Genomic DNA, 21,168 nt, shown 5'->3' with positions numbered 1-21,168 from the left:
CAGCCTTCCTGCTCCTCTGATGCTGCTTGGCCTGCTGTGTTCATCCAGCTCTACACCTTGTTGTCTCAGATTCTCCAGCATCGGCAGTTCCTACTATCTCTGCAACATCCAGATCCCGTTTTTTTTAAACAAATGGCAACTGTCATGAATCCAACATACTTGGACTGCTTAGAAATGTGACCAGAGCGGCCCTCGTGGCTCAGGAGTAGTGTCCCTACCACTGGACCAGGCGGCCTGGGTTCAAGTCACACCTGCTCCAGAGACGCATTTAATATCTCTGAACAGGTTGATTAGAAAAATAGGTTAAATTTTTTTTGAAAATTAGAAATGTGACTAGTACTATCCTAGACTTAGACTCACACTTGTGACATTAGAACCTTTATCAGATAACATCTATTATAGGGTATCATATGGCTGTGCTGTTAAAGAGACAAACTTAACCACAGCTTAAAATTTCCTGAACCCATTACTTGGGATTTTCCAGGAGACAAAAGTCTACTTGAAGTTTCAACAGTCTGGGGAGACAAAGAAATGGAGACTAAAACAGTGAGGGGTGAGGTAGAGATGTTTTGTATCTGAGCAACGCAGTTTCTTCATTATCTCATATTTGGAGAAGTAAGATAAGACAGCACAATGTTTAGTTCAGGAAGCTCTCTGGAAAACTTTATACCACAACACAATTAAGTTAATTAATTTTATATAAATACCAAAGTTGCCTATTCAAAAGTCTAGATGTCAACAATTAACTGTCCAAATAAATGAGAAAACTCAAGAAGAGTAATGTGACATTATGGGCTGGGGGGAGAAACTAGTGGGTAGCTCTTGACATTTCCTCTGAATCAGATACGACAGTGTAGTGGAATAGTGTAGGTTGGGCGTAACTTGCCAACAAATATACCTAAATATTACTAACAGAGATCATTCTCCACGCTCATCCTAGCCAGTAAAGTGACAACAATCTAACATCCATTTGCAGTAGTCAAACCAATACAAACTTCTCAGTTTTGTTTTTCTTATTTTTTAATAATGGATTTTTGCAAAATGCTGCTAGTCAATGAAGGGTGTAATTTCTACAGATTACAAATTAAATGTAATCAAATGTTAACATCATGATCCAATTTAGGTTTCTTATAGTTTGGACTTGTTTCGCACAAGATTGATTATAGACAGACTCATCTTTACAATAGAGCTGCTTCATAATTCAATATCTCAATCTATAACCTCACAAATATCATGTCCAGAAGCAACACATTAAAACAAAGCTTACATTTAAAAAAGTATTTTTACAGAAATACAAACAACATTTTTACTCAGAAGCACAGCATTGTGGTTGGCATGGTTAATTTTTAATCATATTTTAAAAAATAATTTCAGCACACTTCATGTTATAACCTATATAATTAAACACGCAGAAATGTCCAGGTAATCAGAAAAACAGACCTCTGCATTGGGGGCACAGGACCTTCTAATAAACCGAGCATCATTCCCAAATGTTCTAGCATCGACACACATTTCCACTTCATTGAATTTTGAGTAGAACAGCACAAACGGGTAGGGTCTGTAAGGCAAGGTAACAAGCAAGATTTTTGTAACCATGCATTGGAACTTAACCTCCCAAAATACCTTTCTTCATAGGTGAGCTGAATGAATCAATATTGTCAGTATTTTCAACCATAGGTTGAAAGGAATGGAGAATTCACACTGCTTTTTTTAAATGAGGAGTGAAATGTAAAGTTAATGTTTATCAAAGCACGATGTCAAGTTTAGTTTACTTTCCATTACTCTTACTAAATATCTGCCCTGACAATTCCCCATTCATAGCAATAGAGATATCGTAATTAATTCACTATATAATGCAATTTATTTTCTGTTGAGTTAGCTTTTCAAAGAGGGATAAAAAGATGCATTGTTAGATCTTAGAAATAAACTTCCGAATCAACTTCAATAGTTATGACAAAGCTCCAAATTGTCTCAATTTTGAGACAGTAAAACTCACAGAAGGTAGTATTGCATGCGAGTTTCTAATAATGTCTTACCTTTTAAAGAAATGTCCATTAACTTCAAACTGCTGCCTTAGCATCACCTTACCACGGTATTCGATGATAAGTATGCCTGGTGTTAGATCTCTGGCTGCTCGCAAAATTTTGCGATGACGTTGAACTCTCGTGACTTTACCAAGCTGTAGCTATCAACAGTAGGAAAATAGTACAATAAAGTTACTACTTTGCTAATTATTTGGAATATCCAACTGAATTGGTTGGCTTTCACAACATAAAGAATAATTTGGGTGAATGAAAATAAAATAAACTAAATAATTGTTAATTTTCTGAAACAAATTGTAAGTGTAATATTATAAATTAAACTGCATATCCTGAGGGACTATCTAGTAGATTCACTGTTGACTAACGTTCAAGTTTATAGGAGTAGGCAGGAATATGGGGTAATTAGATCAGCCGCCATCTTAATGAATGGCAGGGCAGATTCAAAGGGCCGAGCGGCCTACTTCTGCTTCCAAATTGTGTTTTCGTATTCCCAACTCAGCAGAAGGTTGTTTAAGTCAGATTTCTTCCTGCCCTATTTCTATAAGCTAGCAGCGAAAGCTGATTTTAGAGCTAATCTTTAATCAGTCTTACATTTATTTGCAAAATGAAGTAATACATGCATAATCTTGAAACTCAACGACTCTTCTTATTTGCTTAATTGAAATCTGAGTTAATGCTCTCTGCCAGCGTATTACTAAATTTGAAACACAATTAACACTTACCTGCATCTGAGAGCCCAGAACTGTATTGTTACAGGCTAGTTCAGTTTTATTAATAGTATCCAGCACATTTTTTCCCACAGCATCCTTCATGGTTAATCGATACAATTCTAAAAGGTTCTGTACATCTGCACTGTACTGATTTGCAAAAGATTCCTCATACTGATCTGTCCAGAGTCGGATCCTGTTCTCCCAACCCTCTGCTGTATTTTCATCCAACGCATGAGCTTCTGACAGTGAGTTCTAAATATAAAATTCAGCAAAATTGAACAAACTAAACATGTTTCGGTACTGAAAAGATGACTGATGAGAGAAACGTAAATTCTTCAAATTCTCAGTTTACATTTAGTTTCGGAATATTACTTGACTTAAAAATTGTGAGTAGAACTGTAATTTTAAATTCTCACCTCCCCCCTCCCCCATCTATTGCTGGCAATCCCTGGTCGCCACAACATATGTGTCGAGTGTAAATTGTTTTATTTAGAACAGCTAAATCCTTGTAAAGTTGAGAAGTATTTTTGTCTGATATCAGTCATTCCATTTTGGATCTTGTCATACTAGGATGTGCTTTAATTGACATAACCATGCCGAAGCTGCCAAAATTCAGAACATAACTAGGTAGCCAAATACATACAATGCAAGGAAGTAAAAGAACTGGAACTCAGACTTGTGATTATCATAATGTGATCTCACTCATTTAAGTAAATTGAACAAATAACTGAAGAAAACTGCCCACTTCCCTTCCTATTCACAATTACATGAAAAAAACCAAACAGACAACGCTTATGTTCTTTTGCAGAGTTGGCTCAAGAGCTGTGTTGCACAGGATCTCTGCAGTCTCTGGATATAACATTATATATATTTTTGATTGCAAAGCTCTTGGAAAACCAAGGTAAAGGATGCCCTGACGTATTTAAGAGTTTCAAAAAGAGATAAAAGTAATGATTAGCCTCTAAGCTTTAGACTTTACAAGTTTGATGACTATGAAATGAAACAAAGACTGAAGATTCTGAGCTTCATAATTGCAAAGCTGCGATGAGATGGTGAGTGATAATTATTGATAGCATATAGGCCATTCAAAAACAAACTGGAGAAAGAATAATTATAGATATAGATAAAGAAACTTCCCAAAACAAAATAGAACTTCTTGAAAGATTTGGATGACTGCTTCATTTTAAATCACTGCTGGTCATGCAGAACTCGAGTACTGCTTAAAAGACATTTTATTGGAACTAATGATTTTGCACTCATCAGGAAATTTTGAAAGAATACAAATGCAAGAGGAAAACAAACACGTTTACTGCATGAGAATAAAGTTCTGATTGGTTGGCAAATGAACTCTGATTTATTGAGGCATTGCCGTGGAGAATGCACCCATTAATGCTGACTGACAGCCAACAGCCAGACTTGGTTCAATTTTAAATCAAACAGGTTGGCTCTGGTTGGTCAGGGCATTGCCCTGAGAAATCAACCAGCAGATCGCGTCAAGTTGAAACAGGTGTCGTGTTTGTGTTCTTTCTGGCTGCAAAGACCAGGGTCCTATGTATTATTACATGTAGATTCCAGTGCACATACGTGTGCCACACTGTAAGCCTGACTGACAATGGTAAATTCGTTGCCAGCCTAAAAGTTTGCACATTCAGGATTATCCAGCAAAGATTGTTTAATTGCAAAATCACCTCTAACGATAGATTTTGTGTTGCAAGGTTTTCAAGTGACAGTGGGTTGGGTACAGTCAGTATCTTGCTTGTTGCAAGCAGCCAAAGGGACACCTTGTTTGATACAATCTGCCAGTCTTTGGGTCATAAAACCTGTCCGCCTGGCATCACACTGGCACTGAAATTCATATATCAATTGAGGACTGTCAATTGGGCTCGAGCTGTTGGGTAATTACGTGCACTGGAAGCTATATACGTTAATACATAGGGCGCCATTCTTTGCATACAGAACATGCACATCCATTGCCTCAATTCCAACACAACAAAATAGGTGACAGCCATTTCTTGGTTCATTTCTCAGGCAATGTCTGATCAATTAGAGTAAACCTACTTGGTTTAAAATTTAACAAGACTGGTTGTTGATTGCCATTCAGCATTAATGGTGCATTCCCCACAATCATGCCTCTACCAGAGTCCACTTGCCAATCTGCACTCTTCTCCCATGCTGTACAAATGTTTTTCTCTTGAATTTGTATTCATACGAAACGTCCTGATGAGGTGCAAGATGCAACAACTTTGACATAATGCATATTTTTTTCAGCAACGCTTTAATTTACTTTTTTTAAAAAAGCAAAAGGTTCTCATGAGCTATCAAGGCTTGGGGCACAGTGGACAAAAGAAAAATATTGCAATATGGGTATTTACAAATCAACCAGCAATTAACAAATTATGTCCAACAGCTTTAAGTGGGAAGTGGTCCAGCCTTATTAATGATTCAAAACTCAATCTGAAAATTGTTGCATATATTTTTACTTAGCCAAAATCTGCCAATTTCAAAAGACCAGAAGGAAATCTGACACTGCAAATCTACCATTCTATCCTTACCTTCATCCTCATGGATCTTCTGGACCCTTCACGAAAGGCCTGCAGATAACAAAATCTTAAATGATTATTTTGCAATAATGTAAACGGCCTATCAACCCTGCCCAGCGGGATGTAAGACCCCATATCAGGAACATTTTTCAAAATAAAAGAAAACCTCAATAAAACACACGAGTCAGAATCAACCAAGCACCAGCTTACATGAGTGATCATCCATTTAACGTCTCAGCTCTTTAACTAACAGAGCTTTAGATGGAAATATAAAGATAGCTCTATTTATATATTGTATGTTCCCTCAGAGACAAATAACCACATTTTCAGCATAGCAACTGCTGTTACGTAATTAACATGGTGGTGAATGAAGCAAGTTCCCTACATGGTTTCTTAACTGGACTTAATATATTAAGTTACATTTCAAAAAGTTTTGTTCCTGGTATAGTCCAGTGATATTTGTTTTCTAGGAGTAAATTATAGTACCTGGTACAGGAAATGGAACAATCATTTACTTCAATGTCTCCAATCTGCAGTGAAAATCTGCTAATCCCTATCCCCTATCTCCATCACGACCCTCACTGCACCCAGTGTCCGTACAGTAGATGCAACTTATTATGGCAAATTTAGAGTACTGTGGGTATTTCTCCTTACTGCACAGTAAAAGTTAAATGTATTGACTGTGCATCTTAAATTCTTCTGCTAAATTAGATGCCCCAAATTTGTTTTGGGAATGATTTGTTTTCAAATACTGCCATGTAGAGAAAATCCCCTGCAAATATTGATACATTTCTAAGGACCTTGCTTCTACTTCCAAAAAAATCATTAACTATCGAAAGAAATGCTGTCATTGCTGACTTGTTTTTTGTTAGATTAAAGCTATAGAAAAAATGACGTTAAGAGATCAGAACACAGAATTGGGAGACTCACTAGGCTTAACTCCAGATGAACTAAACCTTGCAGACCTTGGAAAATCTGCATCCCAATCTTTTAGGGCTGTACAGATAGAATCACAGAAGGAAGCCATTTGGTGTTATACATCCATGCTGGATGGCTGAAGGAGCAAATCAATTGGCAAAACTTTTTTACATGTTTCCTGGAGCCCTGCAGTCTTCCTGTTCAGATAATAATTCCTTCCTGAATACCTTGAAACTGCCTCCACCAGATGTTAAGATAGTGTATTTCAGATCTTAATCACTTACATTTGGGGAAAAAGAATTGTTCATGTCACCATGAGATAGTAAGAACTGCCGATGCTGGAATCAGAGATAACACAATGTGGAGCTGGAGGAACACAGCAGGCCAGGCAACATCAGAGGAGCAGGAAAGTTGACATTTCGGGTCGGGACCCTTCTTCAGAAATTCTGGATTTCTTCAGGATTTCTGAAGAAGGGTCCCAACCCGAACTGAAAACTTTCCTGCTCCTCTGATGCTGCTTGGCCTGCTGTGTTCCTCCAATTCCACACTGTTATCTCTGTTCAAGTCCCATTGTTGCTTTTGTTGATTACTTTAAATCTGAGCACTCTGGCTCGTATCCTATTTATCAATGGGAAACATTTTCCCTATCTACCCTGTCTGGACCCTCATAATTTGGGATCTCTCTATCAGGCCTCCTCTTAACCTTCCCCTCTCCAAAAGGAAACAATGACAAATTCTTCAATCTATTTTCATAGGTTCCTTATCCCTGGAACCACTCATGAATCTTTTTGGCACTCTCCCTAATGCCTAGACATTGAGTCAGTCATACAGTACGGAAACAGGTCCTTTGGTCTGACTTGTCAATGCCAACCAGGTTTCCCAAACTAAACTAGTCCCACTTGCTTGCATTTGGCCTATGTCCCTTTAAACCTTGTCTATTCATGTACCTGTCCAAATGTCTTTTAGATGTTGTAATTGTACTAGCCTCTACCACTTCCTCTGGCAGTTCATTTCAAAAACAAACCACCTTGTGTGTGAAAAAGTTGCCCCTCAGGTCCTTTTTAAATTTTTTTCCTCTCACCTTAAAAATATGCCTCTAGTTTTGAAATTCCCCATCCTAGGGGAAAGGACTTTGCTTTTCATCTTATCTATGCCTCACATGATTTTACGAAACTCTATAAAGGTCACCCCTTAACCTCCTACGCTCCAGTGAAAGAAGTCCCAGCCTTTCCAGCCTCTCCTTATAACTCAAACCCTCTAATCCTGGAAATATCCTGGTAAATTTTCTCTGAACTCTTTCCAATTAAAAATATCCTTCAATAGCAGGGCAACCAGATTGCCACACAATACTCCAGAAGAGGCCTCGCCAATGTCCTCAACATGATGCCCCAACTCCTATACTCAATGGCCTGAGCAATGAAGGCAAGCTTGCTAAATACTTTCATAACCTCCCAGTCTGACTGTGATGCAATATTCAAAGAACTATGTATCTGAACTCCTCTGTCTCTCTGTTTGACAACACTACCCAGGGTCTACCATGAACTGTATAAGTCCTGCCCTTGTTTGCTTTATCAAATGCAATACCTCACATTTATCCAAATTAAACTCCATCTGCGACTCCTCAGCCCAAATGGCCTCAGAGTTGGATGCAATACTCCAGTACAGGCTGAACTAGTGTGTTAAACAAGGTTAAAACACCAGCAACCACCTTGCTTTTGTACACCATGTCCATATTAATAAGTCCTAGGATGCTGTATGTTTTCTTAACTCTCTCCATCTGTCCTGCCACCTTCATTGATTTGTGTACAATTACATCCAGATCCCTCAGGTCTGGCACCCTTTTTAAAATCGCACACTTTGTTTTATATTGTTTCTCTGTAGTCTTCCAACACAATTAATGCAGGGAAGTCTAAAGTGATTCAATTTCATTTGCCACTTGTCACTCATCTGTCCATTCCAACAAATTTTCTGCATATTTTGAAACTCTACATCATCCTTCTCAAAATTCACATTACATTCAAGTTTAGTATTCAGTCTGTAAATTTTGAAATTGTGCCATAAATACTAAGGTATTTATTCAATTTCAGGAAGAACGTGGGTCTTGACGTCAAATCCTAGAAAACATAACTATAAGCTTCCTTCCAGTCTCAAAGTCACCCATTAACCACTAAATTCTGTTTCCTACCACTCATCCATTTTGTATTCATATTGGTATTGACTCTTATTTTATGAGAGAAATCCATTTACACAACATCACTACCTTCACAAATCCTCAGTTACATCATCAAAAAACTTCAGCAAGTTAAATATGAGCGGCACGCTGGCTCAATGGTAAGCATTGCTGCCTCACATCGCCAGGGATCCGGGTCAGGTTCCAGCCTCTGGCAACTTTCTAAGCGGAGTTTGCACATTCTCCCTGTGTCTGCATGGTTTCCTCTGGGTGCTCCGGTTTCCTCCCACAGTCCAAAGATGTGGGGGTTAGGTGTACTGGCTATGCTAAGTTGCCCATGGTGTCCAATGATGTGCAGGCTAGGTGGGTTAGCCATGGGAAATGCGGGTTTATAGGGATAGGGTAGGGGGTTGGGTCTGGGTGGCATGCTGTTTTGAGGTTCGGCGTAAATTCATGGGCCAAATGGCTTGCTTCCACTTGTAGGGATTCTATGAAATAAACATGGATTTTCCCTAAACAAATCTATAGTGGCTTTCTCCAATTAGTGTGCATTTGTTCAAGTTAACTATTCATTTTAAGATGGGTTCCTGTATCCAATATTTTATGGACTCGAGCTTAAAGTATTGTGGGTGTCTGGATTTTTTTAAACAGGTGAATGAAAGGACATTGGAACTATTTTTTTAATGCAAGGGATTTCTTAGAAACCGCACTGTGGTAGATAATGCTGAGCTTGTTGCTTGAATACACTTTAAGGGAAGCACCTATTTTTACCTCTGAGTTTTATGGCTATTCCATTTGAACTGTATTTTGCAGGCTTAAATTTCAGTTGAGAAGGTTTGATGAAAAGAACTGCTCAGCTCATATCTCCTATTACTGAGGCAGTTTTATAGTGAATCCAGTGTGAAACCTGATTATTCTGATTGAATAGTGACTGGAAGACCTCTTGATACTGTGTTTCTGAGCAAGTTGCATTTGCCAGGTGCCCTGAGAAATCTGGCTATGTTGGTGACATGTCTCTACACATGCTCAAACATCAGATGGACAGCCATCTGAACATTCCACACCTCACCTTTTTTAACTCCCTTTAAGAACTAAGACTTATTAGACAAATATTTCCACAAGTGAATTGCTGTAGATAGAGATCTATTCTTTACTCTTTTTGCAGTGTGATTGGGGTGTGTTTTTGTGCGTAGGCCTGTGCTTGGAGTTATTGAGAGTAGTATGCATCTCCATTTCCAAATTACAAACTGTGTGGTAATCAGCTTTTTATCTTCTTGTAATATGATTTTTGAGAACAGGTCACCAATTTGTTGTTTATTAAATAAACCTATTTGATAGATCATTATATTCCAAGTACAATATAAAAAAAGCATGCAACTGGTCATATTGGGACAGGATAATACAATTAAATTTTGAAAGACTAACAGCTTAGAGAAAGATAGTGTAACTCTTCCCAACTCGGTTATGACAGAACCTTCACCACCACTGACATTAAATTTACTGGCTTGCTGTTGTTGGGCTTATTTTTACATCATTTTTGAACAGTGTTTTAAAGTTTCTAGCTTCAGCCCTCTGACACCAACCTAAAGTCTACAAAAGATTGTAAAATTACGGTCAATGCCCCCACAATTTCCACTCTCACTTCCTTCAGCATCTCTGGATGCACCCCATCTCACCATGGTGTCTTTTCAGTACCTATCATTCCATATCTTTTAATTCCTAATTAATACTTCATACATCAATTTTAAACCCTTCAAGTGTTAAATTATCCCTTTCTTACTGACCTGTGAAGCATCTTCTTATTGGTAAAAACAAATGCAAAGCATTCATTTCATGCCTCAGTCTTGCCTCCATGCGTAAATTCTCTCTTTGGTTCTAACTGACCCCACTCCTCCTTTTAGCATTCTTCCTAATTATATGCCTATAGAAGACTTTTCAATTACTTTTTTAAAATTAGTTACCGGTCTTGTCCCTTTCTTTGCTTTTTCAATCCTCCTCTGAACCTTCTATAAGCAGACTGGTTCTGAATTGCATTATCTAGCTGACATCTGGTCAATAAGCATACTTTTTCTTAATCCCTGCATCTTTTGTTATCCAGGGAGCAGTGGATGCTTTTATGCCCTGCTTTTCACCTTTGCGGGAATATACATTGATTGTGCTAAACTCTACCTTCTTTAAGGTAGCCAATTTTTTTGTTAGTCTTGCCTGCCAAACTTTAAATCAAATTTATCTGGTTCAAATCCAGTAAGTCCCATTGAAGTTTGTTTGCCCCAGTTAATTATTCTCACCCTGATTGTTCCTTAACCTTTTCCATAGCTAATCTAAACATTCTGATTCAATGATTTCTGTTCCATAAATTCTCCCTGACTGATACTTGGCCTAACTCATGACAAAGATTCAGGTCTGACAGTGCATCCTTTCAAATTGGAATGGAAAACATATTGCTATAGAAAGTTTTCCTGAAGGTCCTCTAGGAGATCATGCCCTTCGGTCTGCTTTACACCACTACTACTACTACTACTACTACAACAACTATTATTATTATTATGGTCTTTATTCAGATAATTAAACTCCTTCACTGTAACTGCATTATAATTCTCACACCTTACTGTAATTTCCTTGCAAAATTGTTTCTCAACATCTTTCCAGCTGCTGGAGGCAATGTGCTCAGCAATGCAATTACACCTTTCTGACACTAAACAAAAAACAAAGAAGTGCAGATGCTAGAAATCAGAAACCCCTTTGGTACACCACTTTTATTCCTTGGTTCTAATATGTTTTATCTTTGAGTCATTTAAAACATTTTCTCTCTCCAGCACTGCGATATTCCCCTTAATTGATATAGCCACACCTTCTTTTGTAAATTTTCAAAACACCTGAAATATTCAATATCCTATCAAGCCCTTCTTTGAGGCAGGTCTCTGTTATAGCTGTATTATATTTTCACAACTTCAATTTGAAAATTTATGCTGGAAGTGTAAAATTATATTTTATTCTAGTCTTTGAAGACGTGGTTTCTATTTTCAAACGTTCAAGTTGCAGCAACTGACATTCTGAAGTCTTAGAAAAGTAAAACTCCACCAAAACTCTGAACTTGCATTCCATGTGCAGACGCTTCCTTTGAATACCTACCTTGATTTTTTTGGTTTTGGGGGCATTTCTTGCTTTTTCTGTGCTTCTCTTTCTCTTCTTCGCCTTGGCTCTCTTTACTCGGTTGACTGTAAGTGTGATGCTGGTGGGTGTGTGTTGTGTCGCGGTGTATGACACTGTCGATGGGGAGACTTCCTCATCCCCACTCTCAGTTGCACTGCTATCTCCACCTGTGGAGAAAGATGATTTCATCCATAAATTCGTTAAACAAGTGAAGTCAATTTCCTGGATGACTTGTCAGCTCCATTGTCTTAACTTCAGTTGTAGATTCAAGAAATTCACTACGAAACACTGAATAACTCAGTGCATCAACAGGACTATATATACTGCACCTGTTTGCTGCAGCAAATACTGCAAAGTGCAATAGTTACTTTTACAAGTAGATGGAATAAGCTTTCTCTCCTCTATTTCATTAGCAGGCTTTTTGCAGAATAAGCATAATATTAAGAATAAATTGCAGTTTGTGGATTGTTACACGAAGTGCGAGAGATACCACATGGTGAATCATGAGTGAGAATGTCCTAATTGAACAATTAACAATTTTAACAGCACTGCAAGCTTTTTAAGTGAACAACAGTTAAATGCTGAATGAACAAAAACCAGTGTGCTTCTGAATTGTTTAAAACTTTTTGAAATGAGAACTAGTCCTTTTAAAAATGGAAGTGTTGTTCAGCAAGAGTTACCACACTCAGCAGTGCCAAAGATTGATACCATTGTTTTAACACCTCAGGGCCACTGCATTTGTTCAATATTTTCTCACAGAATGGTGTCCCAGCATTACTTCCTACCAAGTAGTTTTGAAATCACTGGTTCCCTTTTAAAACAAAAAAATCTAAATACAGTAGAACAAAATGTTATAAAATATCATTGCTAAATCATTGAGACTGTACTCCGTACTAATAATAAAATGAAGAGAAAAAAAGCATCCAAATAAATGTTTTCTCCTTACCAGACACATTCTCCTGCTTCCTGCGCTGCAGTCTGATGACCTTCCGCCTGTCCAGCCCCCTGTGAAAATCAACACCGATTACAACACAATGAATTACTGATGATCAAACCTGTAACCAAGAATTTTAAATCAGTGTTGATTCAGCTTCTCTCAAAGGATTAGCGCACATCATTCGGACATTTAGTGTTACATTACTCCATAAAAAGTAAATTATAAAAGGAGTCATTAAATACTACTAGAAGTTGCATCGAGAAATATTACCATTTAGTGACATTAGTTTTTTGGTGTTTTTTAAAAATACAATGAAATCCTGAACCACACGGTGCTGTGTGCTATTTATAAACATAAATCAACTAATTGCAAACAATAATAAAACGGCTGTTAATTGGTCTTTCACTCATGATTTTTTTTCTTGGGAGGTGCTCCTTTAGTGAGCTCCTTTGAAGTTCATGCCAAATCACTGAACCAACTGTGCCTGTTCAAAAATTCCCTTAGATGTCTAGTGCTACTTCATACCTGCAATTTTCACAAGCGATAATAAAACCATCCTGAGTTAAACTACAATGGCACCAAGGAATGTTCTCATCCTCAGATGAACTGTCACTATCTTCAGAATTATCATCATATCGCTGGCAACGTAGTCTATTAAGCTCTACTCGGGCAATGATGGTCTGTGGAGGTGGTGAAGCTGGGGGTGTTGGAGGAGGTGGAGCACCATAGTTGTGGTCCTTAAAATAAAAGGACAAGTCATGAAAACACAAAATAAGTGACACAGAATAGAAGAAAACACAAAGCAGTATTGAGGTAAAGAGGTCTGGAACAATTGACTTTTCATTTCAGTATAATTTCTTTATTACCTCAACATTACAATCCAACTTCCTTTATGCACATAAAAGTCGATATAAAATGCTATTCAATTGTTTTTCAATTCATTTTCTCTTTTAAACAAATATTTTAAGAAACAATTATCATACATGGGATTTTCACATGAACCATGCCTGAAGTCACTCTGTCCAAACTGCAGCATAATCCAAACCAAAGAGGTCAAAACATATTCTGTACTAATTTCAACCATAGGGACATCATGTTAAATACAAGCTCAATACATTTCTCAGATAATCTAAGAATTTGGTAACTTAATATAAATGGTAAAGCACAGATGGTTCTGTCTTGATCTAAAGTATGACAGAAAGCTACATTCAATATATTACTATTACTACACTACCTGTCTCTTGAAATTAACTGAATAAGCAGCAGTGCAAAAGGCAGCTGAATGGCATCAGTTTCCACGTATCTCCAATTCTAGCTGGAACGCACGTGATTTTGCTTCCCTGCTTTGTAACTTCTATTCACCCCTCAATTTTAAATGGAATGATCATTTAGCTTCTTTCTTTCCTCATCATTTTCTGAGCATAAGCAGTGACACTGAGTGCAAAAACCACTTGTAATTGAGTCAAAGTATCTGAACTCTTCTTCAGAGTCTCACCGATAACCTCAGCCAATACTGCACCAGTAGGAAAACCATATTCTATAGGAAAACATTCTGATGCACCACTACAAAGTATAGTTGTTAACTGCTATTAGAGTTGACTAGTTATAAAAGCAAACACATTGCACACATTAAACTTTTGGAATAAGGTATTGAATTGACTTTCAACATGAGCCGGGTTCTCCTTTCATATAAACATAGTTAAAATGCTATGATATTTCTCATTTAAACAACATGAATTTTCATAAACAGGAAGAAACAGCCTCAAATTTCTCTTTCCTTAAGCAGACGAAAACTGCATGGTCAGATTAAAAGATTTGGTATCTTGAGGCATGCACAATCTTAAGGTCAGGTAAAAAGGGCAAACAATTGGCTTCCTTGGGAAGAAAGCCATCAATAAACCATACACCTTTACAATTGCAAAGAAGACTACTCCTAATATTATGCTCGAGTACAGAACGAATAAAGATAGATTCTGAAGGTGTATTACACCTGGAAAGCAGTCAACCATCTATGGCAGAAAGGAACTGCTGCATGGACATTGCCAGTGATAAGTAAATAATTTGAACGTAAAAACAGAAAATGCTGGAAATATTCAGTTAGTTTAGTAACACCTGCAGAGACAGAAACTGGGCTGGATTTTCATTTCCAAATGGAGGCGGGAACATGTTAGAGAGAGTAAATTATTTATTTTTTTGACTGCAAATTCCAGACTCCCATCCATTTTTTGTGGCTTTTTTACTGGTCAGGCAGAAAGGTAAAGTTCTGGGGGATGTTGCTGAACAAAGAGATCTTGAAGTTCAGGTTCACAGTTCCTTGAAGTGGAATCGCTGGTAGATAGGATAGTGACGGCGACGTTTGGTATGCCTGCCTTTATTGGTCAGTGCATTGAGTAGAGGAGTTAGGAGGTCATGTGGTGGCTGTACAGGACACTTGTTTGGCCACTTTTGGAGTACTGCGTGCAATTCTGGTCTCCCTCCAACTCGGAGGACGTTGTGAAACTAGAAAGGGTTCAGAAAAGATTTACGAGGGTTGGCAGTTTTGAGCTATACGGACAGGTTGAATTGGCTGGGGCTATTTTCCCTGGAGCGTGGAAGCTGAGCGGTAACCTTATAGAGGTTTATAAAATCATGAAGGGTATGGATAGGGTAAATAGGCAAGGTCTTTTCCCTGGGGTGGGAAGTCCAAACCTAGAGGGCATAGGTTTAAGGTGAGAGGGGAAAGATATAAAAGGGACCCGAGGGGCAACTTTTTCGCACAGGGTGGTGTGTGTATGGAATGAGCTGCCAGAGGAACTGGTGGGGGCGGGTATGCTTACATCATTTAAAAGACATCTGAATGGATATATGAATAGGAAGGGTTTTAGAGGGCTGTGGGCCAAATACTGGCAAATGTGACTAGATTTATATCGGATATCTGGTCGGCATAAACAAATTGGACCGAAGGATCTGTTTCCATGCCGTATATCTCCATCACTCAATGGCCATAATTGCAAACCTTGTATGCACCTCTTCTCAAGTTAGCGTCGACATTGCGAGCACCAGGAAATTTGAATTTCCTTCTTCATATTGTGTGTGTGCTCGCATGTGTTGGCAGTAGATCTGGAACCCCATTAAGAAGGTTCGAGAGCCTATGACCAATGGGAGAAGCCAGCTGAGAATTGTGGGATATTCTGACAGCTGTGTGTTAATTGTTTTGACATATCCAAATCTCAAAATTAGGTGCTGCATTAAAACATGCATCTCCACATCAATAATAACCTGAGGCGTCTTGATAGTTGACAGTAACTGAGAGTGAGGGAACATAAGAATATTTCGGTGATCTGGGCTAATATCCAAGCAAACCAAGATCGGCCTTCACACCAGCCCACTTTGACACCTGCACTCCTTGGAGAGTGCCTCAGGACTCAGAAAACCCAAACCATCCTCACCCATGCCTTTAGGAAACAGAAATATGGCAGATATGAACAAAGGTGTCAGGCTTGCAATTTGAAATTGGGAAATTGCCCAACTCACATTTCTTGGTCTTAACACAAAAATCAAGCTCAGAGTTTGCATTTCAAGTTGTGATCTTTCATCATAAATGTTTCTGGCATTTTGCAATAGAAGACAACAAAAACAATTCAATTTATTTTAAATACACTGCAGGTTTTAAGATTGACAAATTTCAAACAATCGTTACAATTTATCTTGCAAGAAAAGAGGTTTTTATTGTTTGGCAATATTGTTTGATGAGTTGAGGCAGTGTCACAGAGAAAGTAATAGGGAACTATAGGTTTCCAAACCAATTGAGTAATTTAAAAAAGATGCAAAAATACTCATTCTGTTGCAGAGTACATCACAGCATATGATACATGTCGAGCAAGCGTAAATGAGCCATGTGACAAGTTTAACGATTAACTTAAATTGGTTAAATTATTTCAAAAGAATAATCCGGCTTTCTTTTTGCAAATGACCTTGTCCACTGAGGTAGCAAAAACTGTAGAAGCTGCAGCCAGAGATAACACAGCGTGGAGCAGGCCAGGCAGCATCAGAGGAGTAGGAAAGTTGATGTTTTGGGTCAGGACCCTTCTTCAGAAAATTCACACTGTGTTGTCTCTTATCCACTGAGGTATTGCTTTTAATGTCTATGAACCTTAATTCCCAAATCTTTTCACTCCTCCATGTCATTTAGTTTTTTTTTCCCCCCATTTGAAGTACAGTTATTTTCCTTTTATTAACATGTACTAAATTTCAGTTAGTAACAATGAATTCTACTCATGTTGCCTGATAAGTATCCATTTGCAATTTCCTTTGATCCTCAGAATTATTTACTGCGCCTCACATTTCAGTAGCATCAACAAATTATCTCTATCCAAATCACTGAAGTGCACAGTAAACAGCAACAATTCCAAAACAGAACCCTGTGGAATTCCACTACCTAATACTAATCACTTTGGGATATTTTCCCCCACTTCTAATTCTCATCGCCTCCCTTTCAAATACTTTTTAATCCTTTTTTCTATCTTTCCCTAATTCATACCTGTTAAATCTTGTACAACAGTCTCAGTTTGTACTAGCTATTTCATATGTAGAGCTCGGGGACACATATGTTCATCTTGCTGGTTAGGAAGTGATGTCCTTTCATGTTTGTGCAATTTTTTTTTCCTCTTTCAGATCAACTGCATGTTTAAGACTTAAATGGCTTTAAAATGGGATTTTCCTGATGTGAATGATCACCAAAATGGTGGGATTTACCCACTGAACTTTGGATGATCTGATCATGTGTCCTGCACCCAAGTGACCCCAAAGGCATTCTGGAGCCACATTTGTGCTGGGTGCTGCTTGGAGGCCTGACTGGAGGTATAATGTATACACTGTTTTGTGCTTCAGACAGGCATCTAATTGTCATCCAGATAGGACTATATGGCTAGCATAGCTTCTGGTGAAACAGAACTTGCTTACTTACAGCATATGGCAGACCTCTATACCCATGATGTTGTGCAGTCCCATAGTTGTGATTTGAGTAGCTGTTCTTCTCAGCAACTGCAGGGCTAGCTTCCACCAACTCTGGGCTAAAACAATAAAAGCAAAGTCAAAATATCATTTGTTTGCAATTTTTCCTCTGCAGCTTCAAAAATGTTGTTTTTCTCATTGGAACTTAATCCTTTAGACATCAAATGAGCTTTCACTTTTCCCTTAGCCTTGCTGCCACAGTTCAACACCTCATGCCTTCTCTAGTCACCTCTAACCAAGGCAACATGAGGCAAAAATATGATTTGTAAAGTGGGACTAATACGTTTCTCCATATTTACTCACAGCGCACTGCTAGTAATAAGGCCAGTATTTATTTTCCACCCCCAACTACTGGAATATGGCAACGAGTTGTTTTCTTGACCAAGCATGAGAGTGGTCAAAGGCAGAATGCAGAAGGGGAGTGGGAAAAGATGGCTTTTGGGAGGGGATGCGGAAGACAGAGAGCGAGAGCGAGAGATTTTCACACAATCAAGTTGACTTGGGAACCCTTAAAAAAAAATGACAGCCAGAACCCAATTCCAGAATTCCCAACTCCAAACTTGGGTCTTCCTATTTTAACCAGGGTCTTTAAAAAGTGCAGACTGGATCAGGTCACAATCCTGTACCCAACACTCTCAACCTGGATAGCTCCATTGTGAAGCTCAGCAGAGCCTACTGCACAATTTTCTTGAAGTTCAGTCAGGCTTTTAAATCAACATGTACCATAGTTGTGCATACAAGAACCTTTTGGAAGATAAGTTCAAAGGGTGTTCCAGTTGTTCCCCATACTAAGGTGTGTCCTTCAAATGCGCACCCTGGCTCCTCAGGTCCTCCATCCCAAAGTATGTCCCTCCTGTGACGCTCTATAGCCTTTTGTACCCCAAGCCGTGTAAAGCTTCTTCAACCAACTCCAATGGCCCATCATGACCAACCAAGCAATAGTATGCTTTCATGCCCATTCACCCACTCTATAGTGGATAGAAACAATGATCTCATTAAAAAAAAAGCTTTAAAAGATGATAATTCATATCTTTTCATTTTGTTAACACCAATAAGTTTAAAAATAATTGTGTCCTGAAACTTCTATTGAGCTGCAACCATTCAGACAGTTTAAATATTCAACCCACTTTCCAACCTGAAAAAAAGGAAACAGGCTGAAAACCAGTGAAGCCTATACAAACAAGCAGTGAAACCTTAGCAGAGATCAGTCAGAGCTACCAAACAAGCTAGGGCCCAAAATAATGCAAAATAGTAAAGATTCTCAGATTTTCAATACATGATGAAGCTTGTTTGAGAGCACAGACAACCATTATTGATTGAAATCTGTTTGTGATCTTGATCAATTACACATTGCTTTTCAGATATTGAAACTCTAAAAGGTCTAGATAATTGAAACCTTTATTGGGTTTCAGTGAATGGAGGTGTTTTTTTTCCTAAAAGAAACATTAGAGGCATCAAAGTTTTTCTTAAACACATCCAACTGTGCATTGGTAGAAAATGCCCAGAACCTCCATCACAACAGACAGCAGACTGACTGACTCAAACATCATGTCTACTGACAAGTAATTCCCAGGGCAAATAACAGTCACAAAGTACTTGCTGGACCTTTATTATTATTGGGACAAAAAAGACAATCATCTCACCTTTCTCCTTCCCTGAAGACTTTTGTGTGCACCAACTTCTCCAAATTGCACATTCTGCCTCTGGAGGAGCAGCAAGATCATGAGAGGGGTCTTGTGACTGGGGGAGGTGGAGAGGCCAGTGTCAAAGGAACAGAATCTGTGATTGGAGCAGCAGCCTTGCCTTTTCCATGCTGGCTACTCCTCCAATCGCAACTTTGTGATCAGTTCCCACACTCTCTAACTGCAGAGCTGCAATTTTTTAAAAACCCAATAGGAAGGCTGGTAAAGATATTTAAAGTGGTGAACTTGTGAGATGGGGAAGTCAGAAATCTGCTAAATAACAGAAATTTCTCAACCCTGTCTTGATCCAACTGGGTGGCCTGCTACAGCATTTCAGAAAATAATTAGAAGTCAACCACATTTCTTGTGAATCTGGAATCACACAAAGGCCACACTGGGTAACGATGGCAGATTTGCTTTCCTAAAGGACATTAGTGAACAAGATTTTTTTTAAAAAGTTTACAATCCAGAAGTTTTGCAGTCGCTGTTAATCACACTGTCTTTACTCCACATTGATTTAATTCAATGAAGGAATGGGGGAGCTGACAGCTTAGTGGCATTATCAGTAGACTATTAATCCAGAAACTCAGCTAAGGCTCTGAGGTCCTGGGTTTAAATCTTGCCATGGCAGATGATGGAAACTGAATTCAACAAAAATATCTGGAATTACAAGTCTACTGATGACCAAAATAAACCATTGCCAATTATCAGAAAAACCCACAGACTCACTAGCCTTCCTTCCAGGAGGGAAATCTGACAGTCTCACTTGATCTGGCCAACATGTGACTCCAGACCCACAGATAAGGTTGACTCTCAAATGCCCTCTGAATTGGCCTAGCAAAAGAAACACCACTCAGTTGTCTCTTTGTCTCAACAAAGAAATGAAATCAGAAGGACCACCTGCCAACAACAATGGCAAGAACAGCTCTGTCCAACTTGCAACGTCCTCCTTACCAACATCTGTGGGCTACTTCCCAAACTGAGGGAAATGTCTCACGGACTAGTTAAGCCCGACATATTCATACTCAAGAGAATCATACCTCACAAACATGTCCCAGACACCATCATCTCCATCCCGAGCTGTGTCTTGTCCCACCAGCAGGACAGACCCAAAAAAAGGTAGGAGCACAGTTTTTTTTGGTATAGTCAGTAGGGAGTTGCCCTGGGAGTCCTCAACATTGATTCTGGACACCATGAAGTCTCATACTTTCAGGTTAAACAAGGGCAAGGAAACCTCCTGCTGATTACCACGAACCGCCCTCCATTGGCTGATGAATCAGTTCTCCTCCATACTGAACAATGCTCAGAGGAAGAACTGAGGGTGGCAAGGGTACAAAACGTACTCTAGGCAGGGGATTTCAATGCCCACCACCAGGAACGGCTTGGCAGCCACACGACTAATCAAGCAGATCAGGTCCCAAAAAGACATCGCTGCTAGACTGGGACTGTAGCAGGTGGTGAGGGAACTAATAAAAACATACTTGACGTCATCCTTAACAACATTTTTTAAAATTCATTCATGGGATGACGGCATCACTGGCTAGGCCAGAAATCGTTGCCCATCCTTAACTGCCCTGGGGCAGTTAACAGTCAATCATGTTGCTATGGGTCTGGAGTCACACGTAGGCAAGTAAGGCAGCTTCCTTTCCTAAAGGACTTTAGTGAACCAAATGGGTTTTTCCTGACGAATGACAACGGTTTCATGGTCATCATTAGACATTCCAGATTTTTACTGAATTCAAGTCCACCATCTGCCATGGCTGGATTCAAACCTGGTCGCAGAACATCCTTTGGATCTCTGGATTAACAGTCCAGCCACATTACTGCTAGGCTATCGCCTCCCCATGATCTGCTGGCTACAGATGCATCTGTCTATGACAATAGCAGTAAGAGTGACCACTGCACAGTCCTTGCTGAGACAAAGTCCCACCTTCACATTGACAACACCCTCCATTATATTGTGCGGCATGATCACCATGTTAATTGGTACAGACTTCAAACAGATCCAGCAACTCAATACTAGA

At 38.9% G+C, this 21,168-nt stretch overlaps 1 protein-coding gene across 1 annotated transcript in view; it reads right to left on the bottom strand.

The window, feature by feature from the left end:
• Window positions 1-21,168, bottom strand: part of setd5 (SET domain containing 5) — a 74,349-nt gene that overhangs the window by 18,769 nt on the left and 34,412 nt on the right. The window contains exons 4-11 of the mRNA XM_048606695.1: window positions 17,416-17,521; window positions 12,996-13,207; window positions 12,480-12,538; window positions 11,513-11,700; window positions 5,305-5,343; window positions 2,765-3,004; window positions 2,037-2,185; window positions 1,441-1,558 (exon numbers count right to left, since the gene is read on the bottom strand). Coding sequence (XP_048462652.1) covers window positions 1,441-1,558; window positions 2,037-2,185; window positions 2,765-3,004; window positions 5,305-5,343; window positions 11,513-11,700; window positions 12,480-12,538; window positions 12,996-13,207; window positions 17,416-17,521 — 1,111 coding nt within the window. The remainder of the gene's footprint in view (window positions 1-1,440; window positions 1,559-2,036; window positions 2,186-2,764; window positions 3,005-5,304; window positions 5,344-11,512; window positions 11,701-12,479; window positions 12,539-12,995; window positions 13,208-17,415; window positions 17,522-21,168) is intronic.

Source organism: Rhincodon typus, chromosome 16, assembly GCF_021869965.1.
Source record: "Rhincodon typus isolate 14 chromosome 16, sRhiTyp1.1, whole genome shotgun sequence".
Taxonomy (NCBI): Eukaryota; Metazoa; Chordata; class Chondrichthyes; order Orectolobiformes; family Rhincodontidae; genus Rhincodon; species Rhincodon typus.
The sequence above is the reverse complement of the archived record's forward strand: the minus strand, read 5'-3'. Positions and strand labels throughout refer to the sequence as shown.